Source organism: Pithys albifrons, chromosome 4 (assembly GCF_047495875.1).
Source record: "Pithys albifrons albifrons isolate INPA30051 chromosome 4, PitAlb_v1, whole genome shotgun sequence".
Taxonomy (NCBI): domain Eukaryota; kingdom Metazoa; phylum Chordata; class Aves; order Passeriformes; family Thamnophilidae; genus Pithys; species Pithys albifrons.
This window is the reverse complement of record NC_092461.1, coordinates 12,593,082-12,618,921: the sequence shown is the minus strand read 5'-3', so window position 1 is coordinate 12,618,921 and position 25,840 is coordinate 12,593,082. Positions and strand designations below refer to the sequence as shown.

General features: G+C 35.7%; 1 protein-coding gene across 4 annotated transcripts in view; it reads left to right on the top strand.

The window, feature by feature from the left end:
• The window catches only part of ATP9B (ATPase phospholipid transporting 9B (putative)), a 158,262-nt gene that overhangs the window by 93,777 nt on the left and 38,645 nt on the right, over positions 1 to 25,840 (top strand). For all 4 annotated transcript variants that reach the window (XM_071553491.1, XM_071553490.1, XM_071553492.1 and 1 more), the window contains 2 exons: positions 16,522 to 16,682; positions 23,801 to 23,943. In XM_071553491.1, coding sequence (XP_071409592.1) covers positions 16,522 to 16,682; positions 23,801 to 23,943 — 304 coding nt within the window. The remainder of the gene's footprint in view (positions 1 to 16,521; positions 16,683 to 23,800; positions 23,944 to 25,840) is intronic.

The window sequence follows — 25,840 nt, the reverse complement described above, 5'->3', positions numbered from 1 at the left end:
AGACACCAGTAGCCTCACTAAAGGAGCTATAGCATGTCATTTGCCTAGTGTGCTTCAGATTAGTATAAAAAATAGTTTTAATGTTGCTAATCCTTACGTGCAGCATTCCAAACATTTTTTTGACCTTATTTTATGGAATTCTACATCTGCTGCTAAGTTTTAATATCAGAAGTAAAACTTCATAGTAACCATTCAGTGTTCATCAAAATAGTAATACTGTTTTTACCCTAATTTTTAACTAGCCTTCAATTAACTTCTGCACGTCTTGTGGTTTGTGCATTTGTTACTTGTGTGTTGTTTTGGTTTATTTCTTCTCTTGCCTCACTCTCTCCTCCTACAAAATTTCTTCCTGATGTTTTGTGACCAAAACACTAAATGACATGCTTGTCCTCTTCCCCCGCTTTTTATGCAGATAAATTTTGAAAGACATGTACTAAGAAAGGACACCACTCCCTCCAGTTCTTTATTTGGAGTGAAACAAAAGGGCTGGAGCAGATTCATGGTTTCTCAGAAACTGATACCACTTCACCAGTTTTCCTGTTCAGCATACCTTTTTTCAATACTCAAAATATATGCTTTTCCTGCCGTGATAGGTTTTTTGGAACATCAGTAAGTTTGGCTGTCCAACATCTTGTAGTTGCCATTTTTATCTGCCTCACAGGTTGACATTTCAAAAGTCCAACTGGCATTTCAGTTCAGAGCTTCCTAACCAAATTGGCTTTGTCCTGCTGCTACACTGTTACACAAGAACCCAGTACCTTCACTCACATGTTTTTCTTATTAAATTGATAATTTGATGTTCACAGTCTATTTGAGAAGAATGGCTTGCTTTGGCTGTATGCCTGAAGAGTCTAGGACAAAAGCAGAACCTTCGAAACTGTTACTTGGCTCTTAATGGCAAATGTGAAGAATTTATAAGAAAAAGGTTTATCTAGCACTTTTTATTGGAGTATAGTCTGCTGTGCTTAATCCTCCTAAAAACTTTTCATTGCATGGGATAAAATTGAGAAAGCTGTCACCTACTTGCGACAGGTAATAAGTACTCCCCATACTTAGTTTGTCTCCTGACACAGGGCTTCTATCCAAGAAAGTGCTTCACTACCAGCTTCCCATGAAATATGAGAATCCACCTTGGTGTATGGGAGAATTCATGGGAGCAGGCTACAAGGAAAAACATGTAACATGATGGTGTTGCTTTTGTCTCCATGTGCAGTCATCTCTGAACAAAAGAAGGAGAGTAGCAAAAGATAGAAAATAGAGTAACACCTTGAAAACGCTGCAGTGTCTCAGCAAGAAGAATAGAACAGTGTTAGGTAAGGAGGAAGAGAGAAGACATTTTTCTTGAAAAGTTTGGAAAGAAAGGGCTGAATGGCAGAGCAGCCACCTTTGTTGTTCCAAACCCAGGATTAGAACATAGAAATGGATGCTTGGAAATGGTCAGCAGTATTTTGGCAAACCAAAAGCAAAATTTTTGTGTCCTTCACTTGGAGACAAAAAGAACATTATCTACACTAATTACCTAAAACTCCACTGATGAAATAGCAAGAGTGTCAAAGTGATGATTTCAATCCTCAGGGGGCTAGTATAGAAAAAGTATAACCCCACATAAAGGAGCTGAGTTTTTCAGTTTTCTTTCATATGTAGAAAACTGTAAGAATATTAGATTTATTCCATGATAGTAAGACAATAAGACTTCTTTGAGTGCATATGTAGACAGAAGTCCCTTAATACACGCAGTGTATCGGATCAGGGTTTTTTGTACCCTCCTATATTTTACATACAGCACACTGCTTCATTTCAGAGACTTAGTCAGGCATTTCTATCCACATTAGCACTGCTTCTCAAATAGCAGAGTGTATATTCTCTTCTTTTTACATTCTTTTCCTGAATAGTATAAAAATGGTAATACTAAGAATGGGAAACTGGGCCAGAGAGGGAGAGAGCTACAAACAAAAAGAAACTGAAACTGAGTGGTCAGTTTAAGGTATTAGACTTCACTTGTCATCAAACTTAGTGTTTCGTAGTACTCTTACATCTCAAATACTGCTACTTTTGGGTTTGCATGCACATGATGTCTTTAGCCTTAAATTTGGTCCTAATCTATTTTCTTTGGCATCTGAAAAATAATATTAGATCATCACTTGCTTATCTACTTTGCTGTTACATCTGTGAGCTAGTGAATAAGTTGTTCCATGATGTGGCCTGCTATTAATTCACATGTTAAAGTTACAGAATAACCTATGCCCTAACTTCTAACTTGTTCTGAAAGCAACAGTTAAGCATGTTACACAATTGATAAGTCATGCTGTAGGTCTTTTCTGGCTGCATGTAATTTAGTGTGGTGCACTACATTGCTATGTAGTGTCTGAGTCACTCAGCCTAAGTGCTGTTTAAGGACTGAAATGAGGAGATTGACTGTACTGTGTTATGGTAGTGTGCTGCTTGGGACATGGGTGTTGAATCACTGTTCCTACTACAATGGGTACCATTTCTTTTACAGTCCTACTTACAAGGCAAAGTATGTGCAACAATATATAGTTTAATACTAAACAAAATAATTGTTATGTAACAATATACAGAACAAGCAATGGAATGGCACTTCAGTAGTAAGAGAATACTCGCTGTACTCTGGGTAAACTTCTGGGTTTACTGTATATTTTAGAGTTGATGGCAAACATTTCCATTGATTTTGCAAAGTGCAATAGTTTATTCACAGCTGTAAAATTCCTACAATGTTAAATTCATTTGCTGTTATGGGAATATAGAAGGATAAAAATTGGTATGTTCCAGAATTGAATGACTAGCCATAAGCTGTGTCAAACTCAGTCTTAAATCTTTTTCATTTTCACCTGCAGTTTTGCTTGATGATGTTCTTGTCATTTTGGAAACTCCCATTAGAAGTTGCTTGGATATTTTTCTCTTTTAGTATGTTTAGAACATGAATATTCTAGAATTGGTCTCAACAGCTCAATGTTATTTCACACAGATGTTTGAGGAAGCATCAGTAGTTCCATTTCTGCAGTAGTCTGTTAATTGATTTAAATGGATTAATTTCAGAAAACAGTCTGAACAACTCTTAAAATGGATAAAAGTATAGAAAAGCAACAACCTGTTGTTTATTTGCAAGAAATACTGTGTATTTTACTAGTGGCAAACTAGGCTAAAATGAATGACATGTGGTAAAATAAAGAAATAATTTGAAATATTACCATTTTATGAAAGACAACACAAAAGGGAGATTCCTTGCACAGTTAGCTTCTGTGCAATATCTAAAAGTGAGCTCTAAAAGAGGCAGAACCTGATGGCTATTTCCTCTCTGCTGCTCCTAATCAGTTGGGAAAGTTTGCTTTTATAGTTACATTGCTCCTTATGGCTTTGTTGCCATTCAGAATTTAATCATGCCATTGGCAAAATGCAGCTGCTGAGAAGTGGAGAGAGTAGGGGCAAAGGGCACGGCCTTTCAGAGGATATTTGTAACCTCGTCCGATGGCTTAGAACTGCCTCACTTTCATAACTTGTTTGCAGTGTGTGAGCCAAAGTGATAGTAACCAAAATACTGACATAGTGGAAGGAGGCTGTTGTGTGTTTTCCTGCATTAGGGTTACATTCTGTGCATTGGGTGTTTATTAGTAAGAGCAATGTACACAGTTGGCACCTATTTTTATGTCAGATTTTTTACTTACTGTCTGTATGTTCTTGGAAATCTGAAACCTTTAACTTACTTGTGGAATTGTTCTTTCCTTAGTAAAGATGCACACACATACATTCCTGAAACATCAGTTCCAAAAACTGTAGCTGTGTAGGCAGTAAGGCAGTAAGGTATGCCTAATGTCTTTAAGAACTCTAGTTTATTAGAAAAGTCTATATAGTTTTTCTTTTGCATAATTTTCCTTGATTTCTACAATTATTGTTGTATTTTTCTGAACATGCTTAATTTTTTTCCAATATGGAAAGGAATTTTATAAAAAGGAATAAAATTACTAGTTTTAGTGGTGGGTATGTTCAAAGTATATTAATTTTTTTATTATTATGTATGAGAGATGTCTTAAATGTCAGAAACTAGGATCTTTGAAACTTGGAGTGCATTCTTGAAATAGATGCTCATCTGATGTTTACATCTTCTATTTGAATGCTTCACAGGCAATACTTATTGTTTAGCTGGATAGTCTTCTCTTTATGTCCTGCAAGTATAGAAAAACACATCTTTTGTGGTTTTCATTTATATGACTTAAAAATTTATGCAGTTGAAGTCTGATGTATTTCTCTAAGTGCTGGAGGCTCAGCAACCATCACGATTCAGTGATGAATACCTAGAGGGAGAGGAGAGTTCTCTCCATATCAGGACATAGTATTTGTTTTGATGTAGGCTGAACATAGTGATAATAACTAAAATACTTTCCTTAGTTCTGTTTGCATGCTTGAACTAACAACGTTGTCATACTCTTAACAAATACGGTCTTTGCCCTTCTTTTTTACCTCAGTTCAGAGAGCAAGCCTGTGATTACATTCGGTATTAAAATCAGCATTCCAGCCTGTACCAGATGAAAATAATGTGGTTTAGATTGTGGATTAGTTTGCAAAGAGTGAATTGCTTTTCATGTTCTTAAAACTCATTCCCTTCCCATCATATCTTCTGGAATGTGTCCCAAAACACTGTTTATACAAAACAGCACTCAGTTTCATTTTTTTTTATGATTTGGAGATGATGTGGAATCTTTTCTTAATCTCATAGTCTCTGAGGAATTCACTCAAATATTTTCTTTCATAAAAGCAAAGATAATGACTTGTGACTCAGCTGAAAATAAGATTCTTACTGATGCCTACTGAGTTTGAAGCTTAGGCTTTTTTTTTTTGTCGTTCTGCCTATCGCAGAGAGCTCTTTCTAATTTAAGTATGAAAGTGGTTGGGCAGTTGTTTAGTTTCTTTTTTGAAGAAACTGTTGCAACACTCTTTGATTCATTTTGTCCTAATTCCCTACTATATGTATTGTCTCTGTTTCACAATATGAGTCAGCTAGCACCAGTCCTCTGCTTTGTTCAATATTCCATTCTTCTGACTACCTTCCCCTTTCACTCGTTCTACTTCTCTACCCTGTTATTGTGATCTGTCTAAGATTTTTAGTACTTCCACCTACCTCTTTCTTTCATCCTTTTACACATCTTATACATCCTTGTTTTTTCTCTGACCATGCAGCATCTTTGTGAAGAAGAAAATTTAAATCTTTGATAAAATGAAAAAATCAAGTCATCTTCTTAAGCTCTCACAATTTGAAAAATATTGTCTTAGTCTGCACTCATTAATGATCATGGTTTACCTCTTCAGCTCTATCTGCATCCTTCTAGGTGCTTGTTCCTCCTTACCGTATCCAGTACTTCTTTCAGTGTCACTCATGTGACTTTCATGTGCTCTGCTGTGGAGTTGTTGGCTTCAGCTTGTGAATGTGGTTGATTTCTTAATGGTTTTATGCATGGGAAGAGATTCACCATTAGCAGCTGAGTAGCCGTTTCATTGGCCTTATCTAAACACACTTTAGAAATTCCCAAAGGTTCTCTGGCTGTATGTCCATGTCTTATTCTCACTTCTGCGTTTTTGTTTCAGCTATTACTGTATCATTACTTTATCCTTTTGCTCAAATCAGTTTGGCTTGTTACTTGTTGAGGTAGTTTATGCATTACCAAGTGCAGGACTGTATTCCATGTAAGGGAATCTCTCTCTGGATTTGCAGTTTAAAAAAAATTGAAGGAAATCTGTGTGTATTTATTGATTCAGGGGGTGTATTTGTGGGAAATTAATTTTTGCAAATGAGATGCACCTACTTGTGCTTGAGCTGTGAAACAATACTCTTTACAGCACTGGTAGAAGTGTGGAGGAGTACCAATTAAAGTGTTGTATTCCACGTTTGCAGCTTCCCTTGGCCTTTTTTTCTTCTTGCATCGAAGTATTCAGTCAGCATCTTATTCTTGCAATGAAGAAAAAGTGTGTTTATCTAGCCTGTCCTTAGGGACACAGGTTTTAATCATTTAGCAAATACATTAGGTGATGTTCTTACTAGTTTTGTAATGACTCTACCCATTGTGAGGTTAGATACACTCTGTATGTATTGCTTTGTTTTAAATATATTCAATTCTCTAAACAATAGGTGAGCTTTTAATGTCTTGCCTAATATTTTATATTCCATTTTCACCTTTCAGTTTTCTTTGAGAACCTGTATAATTTATTTCTAAGTACTGAAGAGTTTTATAGTTGTACTACACAACAGTTTCCCTGTGGATGGTCTGCTAGCTTCCAATGACCCTTAGCTGCCATCTGGTACAAATTCAAAGTGCTTCTGTCATCTGCTGCTAATTGCTGTCACCTGCATCTTGCAGTCACTCTGAGCAACTTGGATTGCTGTAAAGCAGGAGGCATACTGTTTTGTGTAGCTGCAATCAATCCATAGCACCCATGATTTCTTTATTAATATTAATTTAATAATAAAAGAAGTACATGCATCATGAAATGGTGCGAATTAATATAAATGACATTTCATGTTTATTTTAATAACTTTCAGGATTTAATCTGACATTCAAAAAATGTGTGTAGATTTGTATATAAATATATTTATTATTTCAGTATTCTTCAGCCTGTTTATTCTGGTAAGATTGTTCCAACTGAATCTTACAGAAGAATTCTTTAATCTTTTTTGTAAGCTGTTAAGCTTTAGTCAGGGCACTAGCCTACAGCACCATATTATATTAATGTATTTTACTTGTAATTTAGAGAACAAGAGGAATATCCTGATCTGAAGGCTAAACTGTCCCCTGTGGCACTTGCACAGCTGATAATCGTGAACTAGAAAGATGTGTATATCAAATAGTTTACAAAATGAAGCCAGCTGTGTTTCCCTACATACTGTGGCTTCCTGACATGCATCATTAAACCTTATTAGCTACTTCCTTTTACAAAGATTCTTGTAGTCTTGAACATTGCATATTAACATTTTCTGCCCCTCCAACTGGAAATTATTTGCTTTATTGTAGAGTGTCAACTTGCTCTAGTTTCTGATACGTGTTCTAATTGATACTTTAGAGTATAATCATAGTGAAATACCACTCAGTGCATTTCTTTATTTGGAAATTAATACAGACCTTTTCACTTCATCTGTCAATCTGTGCAACTTTTCACACAATTCCCAACTGCTGGGATTGCTTGCAAACCATTAAGTATGAAATGGTTCATAAAATGTCTTTAAGAATATAAACACAAAAAGAAGGAATGATTCTGTTGTAAGATTTTTTTTGTCATTGTTGTTTGCTGAATAAAGCTATTTCAGCTGATAAATTTAATATGTGAAAAATCTCATGATACTACAAAGGGTTTTTTTGTTGTTCAGATGAAATTTTGTTTAATAAAACCACCATCCTGCACACATGCACATGTACCACTTGATCACTGGATCCTGATACTGAAATTCGGCTCTTAAACCCCAGGAAAGCAGATTTTTTGAAATATTAAGCTCTCTGTACATAAAAATGGATTTGGAATTAAGTACAAAAATCAAAATATCTATGATATATATGCATTCGCATACATTTACAGCTTTTTCATATATTTGTCAGAACAATGAAATAGTTCTGATCTCTATGAACAAAACTATGGACAATATTATTCCAGAATCTTAATTGTATGATCTCAAGAATGATTTCAAAGCAACATGTTTTCTACTGAGTTGTCTCAAAACATATTTTGTGTTTATTTTAGGACAAGAGGCACTACTGAGACAGACATTATAAAAATTCTGAATAATATATAACTGTATAGAGGAAAAAAATTAAGAAATATTTTAGCAGTCTTTTTGTTGCTATTCCTCTTCTAAAAATTTTATATTTGTTTCAGAAGGTAAGTTTTATTTGTATATACATTAGTGTATTCAAATTAAGTTAGAAATTCTAGAGTTCAAGTCATAATTTCTACTACATATTTGAGTCTGAAAATTTATGTTTTTACTTAATACTAGTAAAAAGTTGTACATCAAATCTTGTCTAGAAATCTTCATTGAGAAGAGTTGTCTTTCCTGTGCGTTAAGTGGTTGTGGACATTTACTGTGGATGTATTTTGGGTATTTCTACTTCAGGCTTGAAGAAGGCTTCCACCATTCCCCCTTCTTTGGCATTTTCTTTTATATTCTGGCATAAGTTAATCTTTAAGGAGACTACTGCTGACTTTCCACCATATTGAGCAGCTTTTAAGCTCCTCCTGTTTTATTTTACAGTAAAAATGAAAACAAAGACAACTTTTTCTTTCAATATGTCTCAGATGTTTTTAAAACATTTCTTCACAGCTTGGATGCTAACAAGATTTTATATTCAGGAATAGCTAGGGACAGAGACAAAAGTTTGATGCAGTCAAGATGCTCAATTCCTTTCTCGTATGTTTTTTTTCATTTTTTGAATATTATTATATATAATCATACACTTGTATTTCTTATTAATAGGATTCACATGTAAATGCTTTTAGACCAACTCTGAAATGCTTTGTGTTGTGTGGTTGTTCAGGGTTTTTTTACCCTGATTTCCCGTGGAAGACTACGGGTTGTGTTTGTACCTGGACCTGTGCTGAGAGAGGCTTGATGATGAAGTTGAGGTGTAGACAGCAGAGGAGGAGGGAGATTCCAGAAATGCTCCACCAGTTAATTAATCACTGCATACTGCCAATGGAGATTCCTTATTCTGGAATTTTCATTTATTCACTTGGCATTTATTGGCTAATCCATCTTCAGAAAGTTGCCCTAGTCACTTTAATAATCTGTGTATTGGATGTACCATATTACTTCATTTACTTGTCCATGAAGAAAGGTTGCAGCTCTGATTTCCATCTACTTTTGTGACATTAAGTGCCATCTTCATGTATGGCTGTTTTCCACTGAAGCTTCTTTCCAACTATTATTAACACTTAAAATATCAAGATGTAATAAAGTAAAATGTTATGTAGTTTACATGGAAGGAAATTTTCAAATGCACTTCTCAAGTTAACCTTGAGTAAGATGGAAGGAAAAAAACCATCTTTCAACTGTCTTTAAACTTACTGTTGGTGTGCACTAAAATGAAATTGTGAAACTTAAAGAAGCTTAAACTTTATGGGTTCTTGGCTTCATTTATTTAATTATATTCTTAATGGAAAAATTACCATTCAGAGCTGTCTTCCCCCAGTCCTGTTGTGAGATAAACTCATTAGAAAACTTAATAATCTCTGCTAATAGCTTAATCTAGATAGTCTGAGAAGCTGAGTTACTAACACCTTATTTTTAATGTGGAGTAAGCAAATGCTGCATTTCTTTAGATGCATGTTTTCCAGTATTCAGTTTCAAAAATGTCTTTGAAAAATCTATAAGATGCTCATACCATTTATGAAATATTATTAAATGTAGTGTAAGGCTGTTAAAATGCCTCCCTGACAGCCGATCCTGTCAGATCCCAGAAGCGAAGCAGGGTCAGCCCCGGCTGGTCCTTGGATGGGAGACCTCCTGGGAATACCGGGGGCTGTAGGTTCTAGTCCTGAGGACTTCACTGTCACTGTCCAAGCTCTCTCCGCTGTGGCAGATGAACCTCAGGAGTTAAAGACTGGGGCCAGTTCTGCGCCCGCTGAGCCTCACCTAAAAAATCCACTGCGCAGCCTGGAAGGGCACACCCACGTGAGTAGAGCCCTTCCCAAATCTTTTTTCAAAGCCTAGCCATGAAATGTAGTGTGACATATATAAATAAACACAAATTCAGTCCCTACTGTGACAATACTACATGTGCAGCTTTCTTTATGAAAAGGTTATTTAGACCAGTCTGCTGCATGGTCTGAAGTGTAGATAAATTAGAATTGTGAAAATTTACACAAATGAAAGAGCTAGCTGTTGCTGTCATTAGGTCCCTTTCATAATATTGGCTTTTTTTCTTGAAGAAAGTAGTACCTATTACTGAGCTATTTAATACTTTTTTTACATATATCTCAAATTTTTTACATTCATTTATTTATATATTTACAAATTCTGTACAATGAAATTTTGGAACCAGTCATCCTCATGCTAGTTTTGCAATTATTTTGGCAAAGCTAATTATCTTAATCTGTGAGAAAGTAAACCATGTTTTTTTTAATCTACTCTGATTTGAAAAAAATGCCATTTCCATTGAGTGTGTTTTAATAATATTGAGTAATGTGAAAAGCTGTTTATTCTGACCCTTAAAAGACCTCATTACACAGTCAGCATGCTTAAAAAGTCTTGAGTTAAAGTTGATGATGACCAAACTTAAAGAAGATATAACAAGCATATGTAAAAGTTACATATGAAATATTAATCTGAAGATAGTGTTCCAGTGTAAAATCGAATATCCTTAAATCTTGCTCTTCCCCACACCCCGAATCCATGTCTTAGCAATATTGATCAGATACAAGGAGGATTGAGTGCTTAGAAACGCTAGATGTCTTATGTATTGTGTACCTAGATTGTTTTTAATTGAAAAAAATGCATGAATTAGAGGTTCACTGTGTGAATGTTTTTGGCTACTGAAATCTCCAGTATGACTAGTGAGCTTAGATTATTGAAGCAATTATTCTAAATCGATGGGTGGTCTTCAGAAAATGTTTTCAGTTGGTAGCTTCTAATAGGCAGAGAGTATGTTTGAAAAACAGCACAGTCCCTTATGGATACCAGAATTTAAAAGACTGTTAACCTTTTCAGTTTCTTAACATGCACTGTGCAGGTTTTAATCATTCGTGTTTGTGACAAATACATAGCAAAGTCAGAGAACATATGGTCTCACAGCATCCCACTACTGCTGCCTTAAGGTGCCAGTCTGTGACTGTATAAAGGTGTGTGAAGTGTAACTTTTTGGTAAGGAGGGAACAGAATAGTTTCAGCACACAGTCTGAAGTGTCAGAGTCGTGTAATTAACTGTGAGCATTTCAAACTAAACGAGGTGAGTGCCAAGGGAGATGAAAGGAATCCCGCGGAGGTTCAGTGCGGCACAGGCAGGGCTCGGGATCAGCAGCGCCGGCCGCGCGCGCCCTCTGCCGACCGAACCGCACCTGGCAGCGCCGCTGCGCCCGAGCCTCGGGAAACGGAGCGGCAGCCTGGAGTCACGGACAGGCAAGAATCTGTGCAGACTGACTGAAAAGAAACATCGGGTTGAAGAATATTTAGAGACATTGGGGTAGCTTACAAAACTGCAAAACTGTTAATGTAAAAATCAGATATATAGTCTATGGGTTACTACGAGAGGGTCACCTTTGGTTTCTCTGATTGTGATCATTTGAAATACCGTGTTTTGCTGCAAATAGTTGGCATTCAGGTAAGCTAGAATACAATTGAAAAAGAAGGCACGCTTAGGAAGGTAATGAAATCTGTGACCAGTATTTGGCAAAATGAGTGCCTTGAAACAACTGGGTCTGCTACTTAAGTGCAGTTGTGGATGTAGCTCACTTAGAGTTTTTATTATGGTAGACTGAACTAAAGAAGGCTTACAGCACCTCTAAAATCATGCAGAGAACTCTCAAGTTTTGCTTTGAGTATCCAACCTGTGATGTTGTTAAATCTGGAAAAAAATGGACAAATAAAGGAGGCAGCAAGTGAAAGAACTGGTTGAATCCTCATTTTTAATTTTAGCATTATAGATAATACTTGCTACTAATGGTAATTTTGTTTCCAAAGTGATTAGCTTATTTCAAACACAGATATTATGCATTTATGAATAGCATTTTAAAGTAAAACCAGGCAAGTCAGAAGGGTAGTTTGAAAATGTAGTAAAAGTATTCTTCTTTTGGGAGTATTTAAACCTCTGTTTTTGAATATGCATCAAAACACTAAAAAAAATGTGTTTGCAGCTTACTCTTCCATTGGCCGATGGCCATATATTTCTTCTTGAGTTTTAAGATTTCTCCTGTTTTCAGTGTCTATCTGTTGAAGATAGACTATTTTATGTAAGAAAAACAAGTAATTGTAATTTGTTTATTTGCGGATACAATTAACGCTAAATATCTAGAAACATTTTTTTAAATCATTGTAGAAGAGACGTCATTCAGTTCCATAAACATACAGTCTTAACATAATACCAGATATTAGAGTTTTCACAAAGTTTGTGTTGCATGAAGGATGAATGGGGGTTTTTTGCCAGCAGAAAACCAGAAAATGTTGCAGGAATCAAATGGACTATTTTCTGGTTATTACTTCTATATAAGGTCACTGGAATTGACTAAATAAGTAAAGTTTATTTCAGTTTTATGAAGTCAAATAGACCAGACCCCACTGCATTGTTACTCAATTCTAAAATGAATAAAACCTGTAATAGGTTTTTAGTGCTTCAGAAAATATTTTCAAGTATTCATTGTTGCCCTTGCAGGTAAACCAGTGACTAGGGTGTTTGAAAACAGATCTGAGAAAAAGGAGGGACAGATAACGTTTTTCACTAAATAGTCACTTTATATATTTGTATGCTTTCTTTGCTTTTCCCACCTTTGAATCTACTGATTAAAAGAACGAGTACGATACTGATTAAACAGTGTAATGTACTAAATGCAAGATTTGGTGGGGTTTACGCTAATCATGTCAGGTTTGCAGAAAAACTTATTTGTGCAGGCTGTTACTTGAGTACAGTGAATTAAGGAAAGATGCTTGCTAAATCTAAATTTCACTTGCTTTACTTGTTTTGATTGATAGTAATATTAGCTTAATGTGGTTACCTGGATTGCTGAGCAGTGAAGACTTTTAATCATAGGAATTAGGAGACTTAACAAAGAAGAAACATTTGCAGATTCCAAAGTTGCTGTATCTGTTTTTAGTGACAAAGTTTAAGTTAAACAGATGTGTAAATCATGTGTCTTTATACCCTTAAACTCAGATTAGTAATCTGTTATTCCTAGAGACTAGAGGAAAGTTTTAACAGATTATTGAAGAAAGCCATGAGATTTGGGATATGTGCAGCTAATTGTATATAACCATATATAGAAAAAATTACTTTTTTTAGTAAATGATGAAATGCTATGAATCGTTTTTATTAGGCAAAACTTGTTTGTGTCAGCCCACATCTGAAAGATATTTTATTTGAATTTTAATAATTTTAAATATTAAATATTTACCTTACCTTTGACATCTAAGCTTAGGCTGCAGTTAATGGAAACATAAATAATACACTAGTATCCAAGGCTTAATAAAGTTAAGTTCAGAGCACGTATTAAGAATAGCAAAGAAAATATTTATGTTTATGGTGCAAATTAAAGCCCAAGTCTATCTCAAACATACCATGAAATTTCATTGTAGTCAATATGGTGTTTGGCAGTGCAGAACCAGACTGATTACTGAAATATAATTACCTTTGTGAAGGAATTTAGTTGTAGGGGGAAGTATGTTCTAAGACTGCACCTTAATACTTCAATAGTATTAAAGTAGGGTACTTAAAGACTATTCATGAGCAATTATTTCTAATGCACTTTAAACTGTAATTGAATAAAAAATGGCTGCACTAGGCTATTTGGAGAAATCTTTGCCATTGTGTAATATTTAATTATCAAATTTTGCATTTCAGTATTCTAGCATTTACTTGGAAAAGGAGAACTTATTAATATACTTTTTATAATGTTAAAAGAATTGTACTATTAGTAAAATAATAATTTCAGCAGATAACCTTTCCTAAATGTTAAAACATCTAGGGCAGCAACGGCAATACTGTTTTTCAGGTTGTACTTCAATAGGCAGAAGGGGTTTTGTTGTTTTCAAATTTTTAATTAAATTAAGATTTTTCTTGTAAGATAATGAAGTATACCTTGTGGTCCAAAATGTGAAGTGTAGACCTGTAATCATTCCCTAATTCAAAAATGAAGTATCTCAAAAACTTGTCAGCTCTTTTTGGTGCAAGTAGACAATTGATAATAGAAGGCTTTATTTTACTGAGGGCCATTAACTATTTAAAACTTTGTGCATAAATTAAAGAGGAGCTAAATGGATTTGTGGTTGTTGCCTTTAGTAGCATTTTAGATTATAGAGACAATTATTGTGTTCATTATCATAGAGCAGCTCCTTTGCAAAACTATTGTGGTTTTCTTAGACATTATGTATAAATTTTCCCTTAGAGATTAAAATTTCCAGTGGTGTGTTTAATTTTGTTAACACAGTTGTTTCAAATAGAACAAATATTATGACAAGTAGAAGAAAATCTGTTTTTCTAATATGGAAAATAGCAATAAACATGGAAAATTACTCCAATTCTTAATTCATCTATTTCTTATATTGTCATAATTATTCTGGTTATGATTATTTTCCAAAGAAAAGAAAGAGCTTTCATAACATGGTGTATTTTACAAATGTCTTGATAAAAATCACAGTATAGTTAAAATGAACTTGATCCCATTTTTCAATATTCAGATGAATTTTAGAGAATGTTAGTGAATTTCTCTGTGAAATGTATCTGGATAATTCAACAGTATTTCATTAGTTGAATGATGAAATTATTTAAATGGAAAGGCAAAGAATTAAACTAATTAAGTATCTTTCAATACATTGGAATAACTAATTTTTGAGAAATGGAGAATGCTTTCCTATTAAAACTTTCTTTATGTGCCTTCTTCTTAAGTTGGGTTTTGCAATTGCCTTCAATTGCTATAATAAATGAAAATATTAACATTTACTATGGGTGATAGTGTGATCTGTATTAAAAAGAATGACATTATTAGGAACAAACAGAATGCTCTAGAGCAAAAGATATATTGTGTGGAAAATTTTTCAACATCAACTTTTTCATTAATGCCTCTTCAAACACATTTTTGTTGGATCCCAAACTTAAATTTACAACTGTCTTCATTAATTAGAAAGGTATTAATGCTTGGAGTTGGCTGTGTATCAGTGTGCAGTGAACTAAATTTAATGTTTCTGTCCAAAAAGTGGCATTCTTTCCAAAGAAACACTTTATTCATTTCTGTTCTGAGGTGAGGATTTTGTGGGGGGGGGGGGGGAGAGGGGAGAGATAGGCTTTCACTACCATGATGCAGGGGAAAAAAAGTGTGAGGTAGTAGTTATGCATATTGCAAGACAGTGATGCTTTATTTTATTACAAAAAAAAGACCAACTCTAGAAGGCCAGATTAAATCATTCCTTTCACTTTTTAATGGGATTTGGATGAATAGAGTAAAATATGCACTTTGCATTCATTGATAGCATCTTTAGGTTGAGGTAATTGAGTCTTTTTTCCCTGACTGAATGAATAATGACTTCATCTGATCCTCAGCGAGGCCTGAAACTTAGGCTGCCTTTGTCACCGCAAAAGGATCTGGGCTTTGAAACATGCTCTACTTCCCTGGCTTCATTTTTCTTCATTTTAATCCAAAAACCTATTTTTCTCAATAATTCAAGCATAAACTATGTAGTAGTTGAAGCAGCGGAAATTGCAAGATATTTGTCCTCGTTGTGCTGCTTTTTAAATGCAGCTGATAAATCAGCCGCTGTGGTCTTCAGCTGCCTGGTTCTCTAGGGAAGGGACAGCCCATGTGTAAGCAAGATTGCTGGAATTTTTAAGAACTATACTTAAAGTGCTTCTTTTGCAGACTGTTTGTTATCTAAGGAAGTGTTGTTTTACTGGTCTTACTGGTAAGACTTGGAGATAAAAAGGGCATCTATGATGGGGCCTTGGAAACTCTTCCTGACATAATTTTCCCACATATTTTACTGACCACTAGAGCATCCCAAAAAGTGGAGTAAAATACTGTAGCTTACATCATACATTATTGAAATGGTGAGAGTCTTAGTTACATAGCTTAAATATATTTTTTTATGAGAAACAGTGGATGAAAGATAGCCTCTCTGTTTCTCTGAAAATGTTTCTGAATCAAATACCTTTTTTACTCATGAGAAGTTGAAGCTCTGTTTTACTATATTAGTTTGAAAACAAATATTCCACTTGATTGTTGGTTTTTTATTATTATATTGAATAACCAAAAGCTTCATACAATTAAAAAGTATTTCTGTGAAATTAGTTCAGGTGTACAGACTGGATTGAGAGCATAGTGTCAAGTGGCAGTACACAAGTTACATGAATGAGAAAGCAGCTCTGTCATATGTGTCCATTGATTCTCAAATTTAACAGGTTTTTGATCTTCTAGCAGTCAATGAGCTCCCTACAAATATAGTATGCAGTGCTGGTATTCTTGCTGAGTGCATGACAGAAGAAAATTGCTCCTACTCATTTGTTCATTTGTAACTGTCTTTGCTCCTTGTCCTCCTGTGTTCCTAACCAGGATCAGGGGATGGGGAAGAGATGTGTCAGATGTAAAGGCATTCAAAACCCCTGACTGGGACAGTTCACAGTGGTTCTGGGCATTGTTATTGTTCCATAACCAAGGAACATTTTTTGCATGCAAGCACAGAAATAATAATCATTGTAGTAACTTGTTACTGGTGCATGGATTTTTAATAGGTAGGAACAACCAAAGCAAGTAATAGTGAATTGTTTGTGCTGCAGAAGTATCAGTTCAGAAAAAACTTATGAGCAACTTGATTTCTTCTTCCTCCAGGTTGGCTTGCTGGATCTGGAGTTGAATCAACTGACCAAGGCCCTGTTTTTGGCTTTAGTTGCACTGTCAGTTGTTATGGTAACCTTGCAAGGATTTGTAGGCCCATGGTATCGTAACCTTTTCCGGTTCCTCCTCCTGTTTTCCTACATCATTCCAATCAGGTATGTATAAGAATGAAAGCAAATACAGTTGTCTAATTTCACTGAATGTGGCTTTCTTGAAATTTATACTTGCTTCTCATTGCAAAGGAAATTGATCTTATCAGGAAGCTGAAGGAGAAGGTGCTAACAAATCTGCTGATTCTTGAAGGATCACAGTACAGAAAACAATACTGTTGTATTTTTTTTGTATAATGTTCATCTTGCTGGAGTAATCAGGATATCTAATCCTTTAGTAGCATAAATGTATTAATAAGGATACAATCTTGGGTGTACTTGAGAATGTGGTTTTAGGAGGCATGTAGTTGAATAAAACATCAGGTATATTTTGGAATTTTGTCTTTAATGCCTTAAATACTGAGTATGTTTCATTTATCTGGTTAAAATACAGACTTTTTATGCCAATAATGATTAATTTAAATTGAACAGTTGAATAATGTAGGTGCACTCTTACAATGAGAGGACTTTTCACATGTGTAACCAAGTAGAGACTTGCCCTGAATTAATTAATTCATTAAGCATGAGTACTGTATATTCAAATTGCAGATAAACTGGAACACGAAATAATACCCACGTGTGTAATTAAGTCTTCTGTGGACACAGGAGTGAGAACACTGGCTCTGAAATACTGTCTCTTGTTAAAATACCTGGTGTTTAGATTAGCATAATTTTTAATTTTAGATGCTTTCTAGAACTCTTCAGTTAGATATTCAGTAAGCCCAGTGACTAGCCACAGAATTAGCAGCATCTAAACTGTAGATAGGTTTGAGGCCTCCCCCTCAGGCATGCACACAGTATTTAAATTCATGTAGTAAAGGAAGAAACGCAGCAGGAGGATTTCATTAAGCCTTTTAATCTAAGCTTACATTGCTTACGTGTTACTGTATTCACATTTTTTAACTACATGTCTCTGTGAAGGAAATTGTATCATGTTTGACCAATGGGATACTCAGGAAGCCTCTGTCTTAATGTTTTGTCATGTTGCAAGAGAAACTGATTCTGTTGGGAAGCCAAAGGAGAAGGTTCCAGTAAATCTGAATCACAATTTTGTGGTATCTTTCTAAACACTGTCATTGTCATAACTCCCTTACTGCTTATATGATGGTGTTCAGGTTGTGTTGTGGTCCTCCTCATACACACACAGTTACTGAGTATTAAGCGAATTATCCATGTGTAGAGGCAAAAAAGGCTCTGTTCAAGTGATTACATATTGCTGAAAGACGCACTTAAAGAATTCCAGGGGAGGGGGAAAATGGGCTAAGGATATAGAGGATCACTTGTCTTTCACTATGTTCTTCCATAAATAAATGTAGTAAGGCCAAACTTATATCTGTCTTTTAACTGTTTTAATATCTTTGTTGTTGGATGCAAGAGGATTAAGAGCATAGAGGTGGTGTAAAGTAAATTTGACTCTATATTGCAAGTTCAACATACACTATTGAAAAAACATGTTCATTGAGCAGCTCATTTTCAATGTACAAGTTGTTTCATGGACTTGTGGAATAGCTCTTCTCCAAAAATAATTTCTAGGATACATCAATCCAATTTTTCAGTTTCTTACGGGAGATAATAGACAACATTAAAGTATTAGAGGATGTGATTGGTTTAGTTCTGAGATGGGTCATGTAGTTACACTATGGAAGATCAGACAGGAATCTATCAGAGAATGCTTTTCTCAACAGAGGTTTATCTGTTTCTATACCAAAGTTTCTTCAGCCTGGATCATTCATAAATACAGCATTGCTTCCCACACTGTCAGCAAAATAAACTGCTTGGTCATGCTGGTGTTCAAATATGACTATACTTCCCTTCCTTTCTTCTGGATATTAAGCAGGGAAATTACTAAATTTTTAGGCTGTATTTGGAGTGTAAACTCATGAAAATTACAAGGCTAATGACATTGAGGCACCAGGTGTTGTGTCTTCTCATTATTTTCAGATAGCTATATGGAGGAAATAATGAACTTTTCAGAGGTAAAGGAGATGAACATGGGAGATTAGGATTCACTGGAAGAGGCAAAGCATATCTGAACTCAGACCCACATGAAACATGTTGATTGATAGTTTTTGAAGTTGTGTTTGGCTTTTGGTTTGCATAGCAAGGGAAATTCCAGATATGCAATAAAAATAATTTTCCCTGTCTAGACATGTTTGGTGAAGGTCATCAGGAAGATGATCTTAGAGTTAGCACAGTTTAATTGATCTCTGTGCAGTCTCTCCTATAACTAGTATGAAGAGGAACTTGTATTTCGGTGCTCCAGGAAGAAGCTGCTTCCTTGGGATGTAGCTGTATCCTAAATACTTCTCTCTATCAATGTTGCTTCACTATATGTGGGGTATTACTATGGAGTTTGTACAACTTTAGAAGTGTAAACATAAGGCCACTGTGGAAAAAAAAACAACCAACACCACAATAAAACAAAAACCACCCCAACAACCAACACCTACCCACCCCCTCCTCCAAAAAACACAACATTGCACACCTTCTCTGGGGTACAAGAAATCAAGCAAAATGGAGAAAAAGTAGTAGTAAACAAACTTGAAATCTTAGCTCATTCTCTAAATTGCTTGTAAGTTAGAACTGAAATGAACCCAATGTGTTGAACAGCCCCACACCTTCAGACATGTTTGACCCCTAAAAATGATTCTGTTATTGATGTTTTCTTTTCCCCTGCGGAGTAAAGCGTAGCCCAGGGAGCTTCTATAAGAAATATTCTGCCCTAAAAAGTTAAGCTATTTTAATTTCTTAAGATTTATCAGGAAAGGAGGATATAAAGCAAGTCCTTGACAGACTGTCCAAAACAAAATAAATCTCTCTAGGATTATGCTCACCCATTCTCTGAGTTTTTCTGTGTTCTGTAGTCTTTTTTATGCTTTTTTTTTTCCGAATCGGTTCTAGTCAGTTTGAGATACATTAATGCATATCCATAGGTTCCTCCAGTGTCACTGTGATGCCTTAAGAGAGAGATCACAGAAAACAGTCAACTTAGTGTAGGATAAGATAAAAGGATTCCTTTAATGTCCAGGCCTAGGGCCTACAGGAATACATGATGATGTGCCTCGAGCACCGATTTCCATTAATCTTAAAATAATGTCCATCCAATCCCCATTTACCCATCCCCTCCGTCAGCCCTGTCCCACACCCAATACACCTTGTCAGGAATTGAGTCTGGGGGCGTTTTGAGACCCCCTCTTCATCATCTTCATCTTCCTTGCAGCACAAAGGGCACTTGGAGACCTTCCAGCGTTCTGGGCTTCAAGGTCGGTGTGCCAGTGTGCTCATGGCATAGGCCTTAAGATATTATTCAGCCTTCTGCCTTGAAAACAAGACTAAATAGCTAATGTGTGGATATGGGATAAAGGTTAGTGTGCATAAACTTTGAACTTAAGGTACTGGGAATACTGGCATTCTAAAATCTGCATTTCACTGCCATTACAGGTACTTCTAAAATCTATAAAAATTAAAAAATCAAAAATCAAAAAAAACCCTGAGGCATCACTGTGACCATTTCATTAGTTTTAAATAAAATCATTGATTGAAATATGTTGTTGATCAGTTTACAAGATCTTGTCTGACTATATCACCTAGTGCAGCTGTTACATAGCAAACTAGCAGGGAGCATGTGTCCTCAGGCATGTCCATGGCCCATACTGCTCCTCTTTGTGATACCAGTGTGAAGTTCTTAGGCCTGTATTATTGCCTTTTCTTAAATAGTAAGGTCCTTTTGCTGAAGAACTTGTATTTTATTTTTGGTTGTCTGTTTTCTGAAGGATGGGGTAGAGGGCAATAGCAGTCAGGCTAGTGAAAAGCCAGCATGTCAAGTGGAGGAAGATGGGTAAGCTTTGTCATAGTTATGTTATCTTTTACCTGGTTATCCAGTGTAATTCTATCTATTGCAAGATACCAACTCTCAGCTACTACTACTGAGATGAAAATTCTGGTGTATATGGGTGCAGAAAAGATGGTTGGGCTATTAGACAGCCTTGCCACAAAACAATTCTGTTCTTTCTCCTGACCTTTAGCTGCAGCACATCTTCATCAGCTCACTTGTGCTATCATAGTAATTGGTTCAGGAAGCTAAGGCTGAAGAAAAGGCTAGCCTTAGTGATGGTTAGTGCCCCACCCAGCTGGATCCCCTCCACCACCAAATAGTGGGACTTTGTTCATTCATCAGCCAGTCTTCTTCAATACCTTGAAAGACAAAATGAGTTACACTTTGACTTTTGTTTAAAAAGAAAAAAAAGTAGCCAAGAAAGTTTTTCAAGATAATTAAGATAATTTAGGCCAAGCAGTGTTTGGTGAAGTTGTTGCATAACATATACAGGCAGTATAGCTGTATGTCCTGCTTAGCTGTTAAGGAATGTATAGGATTTGCCATAAAATGATACAATATTGACTAGAGATCTGTTAAAAATGTGTATGACCGAGGTTCTATATTTAGTAGCAGTTTAAAACTGGACTGACAGGGGCTTAATCAGGCATCATTTTAGGAGGATCCTTTAGTTTTAGTGTGAACAGAAGCTGAAATGTCTCTTGTCCTTTCCTTTGGACACCCCAAGGCTTCTGGTCACAGAGCCATTCTGCCAAAAGAGGCTGTCCCTGATGTCTGGAAGGAACTGCCTTGCACTTATGTGGCAGTTTTGGGGTACTACCTGGCTCCTGGCTGCTTTTGTTTCTGAGTCTTAAGGAGAAGCATTTAAAACAAATCCTGCAAGTTGTATCAGTCTGTTTTCAGGGTCAGTAAGGAAAACACTGCTAGGAAGTCTTTTGTCTGAAATTCATTAGTAGCCAGTCAGATCCAAGATCATACAGATATGAATTTGTGTGTATCCCTGAGATCCAGGGAACTCAGACCTATGCAGACTGTCTTAAGAGCACCAAGCAGCTATTAGGCTTTCAGTCTGTTGTAGTTTCTGCTGTCCTTGTTGGAGCTGTAATGTATATAACGTATGAATGTGAGAGTATCAGTATATGTAGTCTCAGGTATAGGGACAGATATATATTAGATATAGGATGCAAAGGTTTCAGTGTGGAAGAGCTAAAGAACTACTTATAAAGTGGCCTAAGCAAGTGAATCAGTACACATGAATTATCTTGTGCTTCTATACCATATCATAGTATATAGTGCAGTCTGTATAGAGACTGAAAGAATACTACGTGGAGCTTCATAATGTTTTACAAATTAATTTTGCAACAAGACCTATGCTGTGTCTCTTTTGTGGTAAGACTCAGTCTTAATCTGTCCAGGATGGTGCTGTACTAGTCCCTGAGCTAGCTCTGTGATTTTCGTAAAATATCTGATATTCATGCTACACAGAGAAAGCATAGAATCATAAAATGATTTTGATTGGAAAACACCTTTGAAATCATCAAGTCCAGGTGTTAGCACTGCCAAGTCCACCATTAAAACGTGTTCTTAAGTGGCATGTCTGTGGATCTTTTAAATACTTCAAGGAGCAGGGACTCTGCCACTTCCCTGGACAGCCAGCTCCAATGCTTGGCAACAGTTTTGGTGAGGAAACTTTTCCCAATACCCAGTCTAGAGCTCCCTTGGTGCAACTTGAAGCTGTTTCCTCTTGTACTGAAAATAAGAGGTAGTTAAAGCACAAAATGCCTTGAATGGACAAGATTCATGCATCTTTTTGCACTGCAACATGCTTTGTCTTCCGCTGTACAAATTAAAGAAGGCGGGGGTGTGGATTAAAGTTTTTTTCATCATGTACTGAAATTTCAGGTGTCCTCACAGTTCTAAATCTCTTCTTTATGGGATAGTACAGTTTGTGACTCACTGTTCCCTCTACTGTTACCTCAGGCAATTCACAGTCTGTTGCTGTAATTGGAAGAGGAAGATGAAAACACTTTGTAGCTGTTCTTTTGATTATGCTGTAAAGCAGCATGTCTCAACTGTTGAAAAAGGTCTGAAGTGCATTAGCAGCATTTTGAACTTAATGTATGCCTTTGAACAGTTTTGAGTAATGTTACTGTAAACCTGTTGCTTAACTTGGGACTCTTGAGTGGGAAAATTGGCTACAAATAGTTCATGTAGATACTGTACTACGTGTTTTTTTCAGTATTTCTGTGAGATCAGAGTCAAGAGAAATGAACTCATGTGTATCCCTTAGTCACTGCTCCTCTGACATGGTAGCAAAAATGCACTGAATAGTTAAACAAAAGTTGCATTTTAATGTTTTAGAACAAGGTGGCACAGAGTTTTGAGTTGGATCATTTAATTTTAGGGAAGAGCAATGTGGTTAAATTCAACTCTTACGAACATGAGTGAAAACTTCTTTTATTATAACAGGATTACAAGAGGCAAGGGCAGTTACTTCTTGTATGATGTAGACATGGAAATATCAACAAATGAATGCGCAGACAGTGTGACCTGGAAAAAAGCAATTTTGATTTTTGCACTTCCAGGTATAATCAGTAAAACTTGCTGCAAATTGCAAATTTCTAGTGCAGAGCTACCCAAAGGTTGCCTGTTGCTGGCAGACTCCAGCCCCCTTGCCATCACATGAGAGTACTTTTCTTTTTGCTTCAACACTCTTCTCGTTTTGCAAGACCCTCTGTACCTACATTTTGGGAAGGACAACGTTGTTGACTGCTTGGGAAAAATAAGTTGACAAATATAATTTTACTAACCTAAAGAAAAAGTTGTTGGATTTAAAAAAAACATACAATGATTTGAAGAGGTACAAAAATATTTATAATTTCACATAATAAAGAAAAGATAGGTGGTGTTTGCTTTTTTTAGTGGATAAAAACTGTGACTTGAGTAGTGATCCATGCATGTTATATAGTACTCTCATCTGTATAAGAGTAGTAATGTAATTATGTAAAGAATCTCCACAAAGTGTTACAATCTGTCTCATGCAGAATACGTGATATTGCATTTGTTTGTATTGCAGTATCTTCTAGAAATCTCGGGTGGAGCCTGAATTTCTAATGTGAAATATACTCTATGAACATATAACAAAAGCCTTCTTCCAAAATTTTGGTGCACATAGGTAAAAGATTTTTTTTCCAGGTACCCTCAAATGAGCTTCTAGTTTTATTTTTATGGTTATAACTTTTATTTTGCCTCATATTCACACTGATTATGGTATAAATTTCCTTTGCAGTTTACGTGTGAACTTGGACATGGGTAAGGCAGCCTATGGGTGGATGATTATGAAAGATGACAATATTCCTGGAACAGTTGTTCGAACTAGCACCATACCAGAAGAGTTGGGACGATTAGTTTATTTACTAACGGATAAAACAGGTATATCAGGTTACAATTCTGAAATATGATAATTTGTATAAAATTTCTAAACTTTATACTGTGTTTGAATATGCTAATGTAAGAGTAGATTTAGACTACTGATTTTTGTTCTTCATTAAAGTTTTAAGCATGTGCTTGAGCACTTTGTACCAGTACTAATAGGCTTAGGTAGGCCAGTACTTAAATGTTAAAGTCAGTATTTGGTAGTAATCTGATTTATTCATCTCTAGTAAGAGGACACTGGATAACATGAGCAAAAGTGCCACATATCTTACTCTGAAAAGATTAGAATAGCACTTAAGGTGTTCTTTTATTCTGCACTTCATTTCTACTTCAATATTGTATGACAGTAGCAGTTAAGAACGGCCCTTGAGAGAGCAAGTTCTTTCCAAAGCATACCATAGGATCAGCTTCCAAAATGACATCTGCTGTCCCAGTGATGTTAGTTGCTCTTTATGTTACAAAGAGCAGTTCTAGAGCAGCTGAATGATTTCATCTTCAAAATTGTAACCTGTTACTGTACGAGACCTGGTATACTGGAACCTGCAAACTTTACCAGGCTCAGAAGGTAGGTACCGAGCACGTGAAGTGTAATAGCTTGTGTTATGCTTTCTTGGTTCTTTCTGAGATTGAATAAATCATGTCTAGTAGATCCACTAGGTTTTTTTCAAGAAGCAGACCTTTTGAACTAAGAAAGTTGTTTCTCAACAAGCTGAAGATTTTAGTGATTTGAAGTAAAATATAGTTCGAAATCATGAGAAACTGTTGGGGAGGGCAAGGGTTGGCCTCTGTCATACTGTTCAGGAAGCCTAATACACGGTTTATATCTCCTTCTGTTTGAAATAGTTTCCCATTCCCTCCCATGCTGAACAGTTCCATTACTGCATATTTTGAAATGAAATGTAAACCTAATATATTACCACATTTTCAAAACACATTTTCATTTTTTTCTATAGGTACTTATGTTATCCGAAATACATCTCAATACTATTCTTCTATTTTGTAAAGGATAAAATCAACTGCCACCTTCTTTCTTAGCATGTAGAAAAGTGTATTGCTAATTATAGCATGGTAATTCTTCAGAGCAAGTGAACAATTCTTTTAACAAGTTTTATTTCAGTTAGCTAATGATTTGTATGCTATTTGAAACTGCATATTGATTTTAGTTGCACCCTTCATCATGATAATTTATGCAACTTTAGTGCTGTCGCATTGAAGACTTGAAATACGTAATTTACAGCATGTGTTTGGAAAAAGAGAAGTATGTTCAAAAATAATGAATTCACAAAACAGTGTAGTAGAGTTCACTTGCCCAGAGCACTACTTTGTAAGAAAACGAAAATGTATACTTGTTAAACTTTGCTGATAGAGATTCCAGTTACCATGCTAACCTGGAAATGCAGGTCAGTCTACTTACAGTCAGACTGCACTGAAAATTTTAGGTCTTGCTAAATAAAATGCTAACAGTTCGCTCACACACCTCTACGATGCAGGATTTATATTCTGACACTAGTGACTAGCTTATATTCTGAAGGGTAAGGATCAGTATATTATCTTTTCCACATGCTTTAGGTACCTACTACCCTGTGTGAGAACTAGAAGGTTGTTTGAAAAAAGAAAAAACAAAAGCTACCACTACTACTTGTACAAAGACAGTCGTTACAAAATGTAAAAACAAAGGTTTCCCCCTTTAAAAAAGCCCACAAATATCCCAAACCACAAACCCCCTCATAAAATTTAGTGATACTGGATTTTTCAAAGCAAAGATATGGTTGCATCCATAAATCTTAGAAAGGATACATTTTATTGAGTTGAATATAAAAGGAGAAACAACCCTCCTATGCTTCTGATTGAGTTTTTTGTTTGTTTTCAACCCACCTCATACCACTTGCAATCA